The sequence below is a fragment of the Nestor notabilis genome, unplaced genomic scaffold (assembly GCF_000696875.1).
Source record: "Nestor notabilis isolate BGI_N333 unplaced genomic scaffold, ASM69687v1 scaffold11046, whole genome shotgun sequence".
NCBI classification, from domain to species: domain Eukaryota; kingdom Metazoa; phylum Chordata; class Aves; order Psittaciformes; family Psittacidae; genus Nestor; species Nestor notabilis.
In genome coordinates, this window is record NW_009931538.1 from 1 (window position 1) to 6527 (window position 6527).

The window sequence follows — 6527 nt, forward strand, 5'->3', positions numbered from 1 at the left end:
TATTAATAATCTTATTAATAATATGATAATATGATTAATAATATGATTAACTGGGGACTCAAACCCCTTCCCACCACCATTTGAACCATTTCAGGGAACATGCACCAGCGCAATGGTGGTCCGATTGCGACAGGTCTCCCAGGCCACATTCGTTATTTTTCCCAAATCGTATTGGTCCTTTCCTTCCTTCCTCTGATTCAGGATCAGTAGTAGTATATTTATGCATCGCCTCTTTTAATCTTTCTGTGATCCAGTGATTCATTTATATCTTGCTTTATTTCCTATAGCTTAGACCAGTTCACTGACTTGGGGACTGCATTCTTAATACCGAATAAAATCCACCTCTGATACTGTTTCAAGGCCTGCCTATCCTGATCCCGATTAGGGTCCCAGTTAGGATCAGTGGTAGGTATGTGAAGATTCACTGTACCTGCCACTGTGCCTCCCATTATTTGTTGCTCTACTGTGGTCCGAGCTATAAGAATGATGATATTCCTGTCAACACTCTAAAAAGCATGATGCATAATTACCAGCCACTTGTTTCCAAATACTCAAATCTGCAATGGTAAAGGGAATCTTTATCATGACTGGACCATCATTGCCCACTGCTTGTCTTAAAGGCGCAATCATAGTTTCCCTTGTTTTCCCCTAGTTTGCCCTGCTGCAGAGCAAAATCCTTCAGCCCCCTGCTAACATCTCCCTTTCTGGTGCCTCTGCCCGTGCTTGTGCTTGATTCTCCTTGTCAACACCTTTGGCCCCATCATTCACAATACCTCTTCTCCAGGGGGAGCTACCAAATCCAGATCCTCCTCCACATTCCTCAGATATTTAGTGCATAACTGTCTTATGCTGCATAGAGAGCTACAGCGTTTAAGGGAATTTTACTATCTTTCTCCAAGGACAATACTAACAGGTCCTGGGGTGCAAAATTAAAAGTACAATCCTTTTGCCATTCCAGATGATTTCTCAAAGTGAAAAACATTTCCACATAAACTACTTCATCCCACTTTCTTTCTCGTCTCAAGAATAAAGTATTACAATTAATTGTGCTGTTCACAGCACTCTTTTCCCCAAAATCCAGTTTGTACAACAGCCACCATTGATTACAGTGTTTTACCAGATTCTCCGGAGTAACAGAACCACCCGGAAGTCCACCACTTTGTTCCAAAGTCTCCCAAGTGACCAAGCCACCTGGTGGTTCACCGGTTTGTTTCCAGAGTGTTGTAAAATGCAATCCAGTGGGGACCTTTTCAGGACTCCCCCTTTGGAGGCAGTGGTACCCTTGATCCTGACCTCCACCCAGATACCAGAGTCCGGACAACCAGAAACAGACTACCTTTACCCACTGTGCAGGGCATCCCCTGCGACTAATGTGGTAAGGGACCAGAAAAAATGCCTTTTTAAAGGAATAAGATCAGGAATCTTACCAAGGTCCTGAGTCAGTCCAGGGATCTGTGGTTCCTTTCAGGGAAACTCCCCCGACGCTGGCGTGAAGGTCCCAGAGACTCCCCGCATCCGTAGGAAACACAGTACAGGGTCCCTGATCAGGCACCAAATTGTTACCATAAAAGTCAGTCGGAGAAGCTCTCTAAGACTCAGTTTGGAGTTTCAGAAAGCAGCATTCTTTATTGCAGAGCTGGGTGCACATGCGAATCGTTTTGCAAAGGTGAGCGCACCCGTTACTTGCCGGCTGCAGCTGTAGATTTAGCATGCTCATGCATATTTACAGTGTCTCTCCAGGAACTAATTATAATATTTGCATCCTAACTAAGCATGCGCTTTCCTGCTGAGTGGGGGTCTCTGGCGGGACACGACACTCTTCGCACCTGTGGCCGCCGACAGTCTTCCCCACTGTGTTTACTGAATGACCTCGGTGCTTGCGCACGCTCGCAAGGTCCTAGTGCTGCGATAGCAGCTGGTATGTCCTTGCTTCTGTTCTGTTCCAGTCTTGCTCCACGTTGGGCACCACTCTGCTGTCTTGAAGGCTGGCATCCTTGGTCTTATTTACTGTCTCCTTAGTTGTTATCAGTCCCATGATGTTCCTTCCCCCGTCAGCCGAACATTCCTTTCTCTCTACGTGTTAGTAAGTTAGAAAAGTTTGGTCTATTCTACTGTGTTAAAGGCACACACACTATTGTTAGTTTAAAATTTAAGCCTACAAATGGTGACAGAGCAAAGACATGGAAAAAAGCCTTACACTCCCTGCCAACGCACCTCATCCAGCTGCTTTTCCAGGAGCCTTATCAAGATTCTTCCAACCCACCTTATCAGCTTTGCCAGGGCCAGAAGGAGCCATGACGAGGTTCTTGGCTAGGCGGGTTTCACTTGGCATGTCATTTTTCATCAGGCCCATCATGCAGATCAAGTTTGCGGGGTACCTCACTAAATACTTTCAGCTATTAAAAGGTCAATGTCCTACCAGGACTTTGTATATAGACCAGTATATGTAGTTTTTAAAATGTTGGTTAAAGATTTCTAAATGTACTTTATTAATTGTCTAATTTGCTTTTGTTCTTAAGGTTGTGGAAAATGTCCTAAAAGTAAACCCTGTTTTGGGTCCTCAAATGTTTCAACCCCTTCTGCCATCAATATTCAGGGGGATTATAGATGGGGAGGTAAGAGTTACTCTAACTACACTCTACATTTCCTTTTTAACAGGAAAACACCCTCAATATTCTGGCCCAATTCTTTCTGGTGTTGCATTTTCTCTTAAGAGCATCTGATAGATTTCTCACAACTGTTTTAAGACTGTAAAAGTAACATAGTAGTGCAAGAGTTAAAGCAACATATCCATCACTTCATCATCTAGTGTTTATTTTAAGAAAATAACATGAATTTTAAGAAAACAACACAAATTTTATTCTGCCATTCCATCACTGTTAACATTGATATGGTGCTATGACTCTATGCTTAGTTAGATCCTTTGTATTTACTGGAGTTTTCTGCTGAGGCTTTTCAAAGATACTTACACTACTCCTTTTTAAGTGTGCCTACACCAGAGAAAAAGTGGACAAGGAGAAGACTGACTTGACCTTTTTCTAGCTGACATATCTAATATGAAGAACTGAAGGATGTGAGAATGCTTCATGTGAGATAGAGGTTTTAAGATTTTGCTTACTTAGATGTCTTAAGTTCTCCTTTTTCTCTGTCTTTGCCTTCAACAGATTTCCATGTTGGATAAAAAGTAGTAAAAATCCAGTATGCTTTTAACTGTGTTAAACCTTGCAGTACTAGCAGGAGACAACACAGTAATTAGCAGGATCACTGGGTGAAATGCTCTGTGTTTTTTAATTTTTTGATCAAAACCATTTTTTTTTTTTCCGGAGTTGAAGATTTTCAGAAAATTTGCCTCCCATTATTATTGATTTAAATGAGATACTTCCAAGATTAAGTCAAGTAATACTACTCAGCAATATACTTTTTGCTGTACAGAACACAAAAAAGACAGTTTGTTTGATCTTGTCTGCATTTTAAGGAGACACAAAACTGCCGAGTGGATTATTAAAATGTCTTCTGGTTTAAAACTGTAACAATTTCATTGCTCCCTATTGAAAAAGGTATTAAACTGAATTAACATTTTCAGATAAATGTTGGGATTTGTTTTTCAAGTAGGCAGTTCTTCAAAATAGATGCCAAATTTAATACACAGAAATCTGTAGCTTCTTTTAAAATTAAACCTAATAACAAAAAGGTAATAAACTAATGAGCTTATTAGTATATCCAGTTAATTTTGAGACACTTGCAAATTACTTACTGGCAAATATATTGTAGTTCCTCTCAGTGAAATAGGTAAGAACAGTTTCAGAAATACTAAGCAGTTCCTAATGTTAATAAAATTGTAAGCAGTCATTTTGAACAATAATTAACTTTGAAAGTAATCTTTTAACAGTACAGTATACTGTTTATTCCTTAAGATTCAGGTTTTTAAATTTAAAATAAAATCACCTTGCAAGATGTCTTGGCTGCTTGGAAGAAACTGACTTTGAGATTGCTACAGTTTCCCCATTGTAAGGATCAAGAAACTTTGGCAAAGATTGCTTGCTCAGTCTTGTGTTCGTAGAGGCTTTTAAATTACAATTTATCATTTCAAAATTAATAAAATACATAAAATGCATGCAAGTATTTTCCATGTGTTTCTGCTCTATATGTTATGTATTTTTCTCTTAATTATACTAAGTTCCTCCCTTCGTTTTGGTTTACTTTTGTTTCAGAGATATCCAGTGGTGATGTCTACTTACCTGGGGATCATGGGTAGAGTTCTACTACAAAATGCAAGGTTTTTTTCATTACTTTTAAGCGAGATGGCACATGAATTGGGTCAGGAGGTAAGGATTTTTTGTCTTGGTATTTCGGCGAGATTGCATGTGGAAGTCTTGCATTCTTTTGACCTGAAGGAACCTTTTCCTCTATTTGCCATGATTCTTCCTCCACAGGTCCTTCCCCTGAATATCCTGTAACAAGTTTTATACTTTCCCACAATTACCTTTAATCATCTCGCTATAAGTTTTATATAACTTCTAAATTCTCTTCCTGCTACATCCCATAATAAGTCATATAAACACTTTTAGTGTACATGGCATTGCAAGGTGAAAGTTTCTTTCCTTTGTTCCACCTTAATGCATGTTGCACCAGGCAATAATGGTCTGATCATTCTCCATTGAGTTTCTAGGAATATCAGCTTCAGTGTGCTCTGGTTTGACTAATGAGATTACTGATGTTGTTTGGCTACAAGCGTATGTCTTTAAGTGAAGTTTTAGTAGTTTTCTTTAAGTGCAAGATAGCTTTCAAGCAGGTAAAGACAAGCCTTTTGCTATTTGTCACCAGTGAAGGTGAAACAGAGTAAGTTCATATGCTTTGTATGCATTAGACTATTATAGGAAATCTGTTTAAGTCATACACTATTCTGAATCAGTGCTCTGTCCATTAATTAAATGGATTTCTAACTTCTAGGTTACAATTAATGATGAGGGGGGTTCAAGGCCTGGGAGCAGTGTCATAGAAAACTTAAAAAATACTTGTCGCTTGCTACTTCTGTCAGGTATACATAGCTGAATGGTGTCTGTCCAAGATTGAGTAATATATTCAGTTGGTAGAAAAATTACAATAAATTATTTCCTACATATGCTGAAGTACTCTTAAATGAAAAGGAAATTATGTTTCCCATTGCAGTCTGATCAGATTCTTGGTAACATGATTGAAATGTGGGTTGATCGGATGGATAACATCACTCAGCCAGAAAGAAGAAAACTTTGTGCTTTGGCATTGCTTTCACTTCTGCCATCATTGAATAGGTAAGTAAATGTACATTGCCTTAAGTAAGTATGGTTCAGAGGTCCTTAGTATGGTGGTTTTTCGAGGTATTTCACAATTTTTCATATAAACATTACGGTATTTTTATTGCCTCCCGTTTGGGGGGGGGCGTTGTTTTTTTTGGGTTTTTTTGCCAGGAGGTATGTTGAAAGGGTAGAACTTTCATGTTATATTATATTAAGTTATTATTTGGCTTCATAGCAATATAATAACCTTCTGTTTAACAGAAAATGTAATTTTCTGTGACAGAAGGTGAGGAAACAACACTGCGTATTTTATTGTGCATTCTCATATGAATTACCTGCTTCTCTCATTTGTGTTAAAGGAGTTGCTTTATTTGGCTTGTTACTATTTTGCTGTCCTTTCCAGAGCACAATGTTTGTTCAGTTTTCTTTCCTGTTGTGGACAGATCTGAACTTTCATTCCGGTTTTCGTCTTTATGACGTTAAATGGAAGAGTTGCTGTGAAAGACTTTGAAACAGTTTTTACTCCATAGATACTGATAGCAAGCAGCTTTCACAGCTGTCCTTTCCTAGCCATCATCATTGCTGATATACATACATATATATATGTAGAACAAAAGTTTTTAATGAAAATGCTGAAATGTTTTGTATTGACTTTTAAATTGTCACTGCTAGAATTCATCTATAACACATGTTAGGTGAGAGTTCAGACGTTATTCACCTTCAGATTATTCTTGTCTGTTTGCAAGTCAGGAAGGCAAGACTGCATGAGTTTACCTTTAACCTGCTGGATTTCCTGAAAAGTCTTAAGTATTGTCTAATGGGATTTTACATGTTGCTCACAAATCCCAAAGCTAAGTTAATATCTGTATAACTGTAGAATGTGTAAGTCACTACCTAAAAAATCAGGGAACTCTTACATGTAAAACTTCGAGGCTTCATAGCTTTTAATGTGCACAGAAGCTTTCCATTTTTGTCCCAGATCACTGGGGCAAACATCTAGACAAAGGCGAACCAAACAGCTGCTTTATGAGAGAGCTTTTGTGCTTTCCCCACCCCCGCCTCCAGTAAATGTAACAGTACTATATATAAAACCATATATAGTATCTAGTATATATATATAAAACTCAAGACACTGAACTACATGTTTGTCTTCCTGTGAAGTTTCTTTTAAGGAGAGGAAGGAAAAAAAACCCAACAAACTTGCTTTAGATAACCATGTTATTTTGAACTACTTTCAGCTGCTCCAAATTT

General features: G+C 38.5%; 1 protein-coding gene across 1 annotated transcript in view; it reads left to right on the forward strand.

The window, feature by feature from the left end:
* Window positions 1-2507: 2507 nt before the first annotated feature.
* Window positions 2508-6527, forward strand: part of IPO11 (importin 11) — a gene marked incomplete at its 5' end in the record, with an annotated part of 31278 nt that continues 27258 nt past the window's right edge. Inside the window, 3 exons of the mRNA XM_010015964.1 lie at window positions 2508-2615; window positions 4212-4325; window positions 5170-5291. Coding sequence (XP_010014266.1) covers window positions 2508-2615; window positions 4212-4325; window positions 5170-5291 — 344 coding nt within the window. The remainder of the gene's footprint in view (window positions 2616-4211; window positions 4326-5169; window positions 5292-6527) is intronic.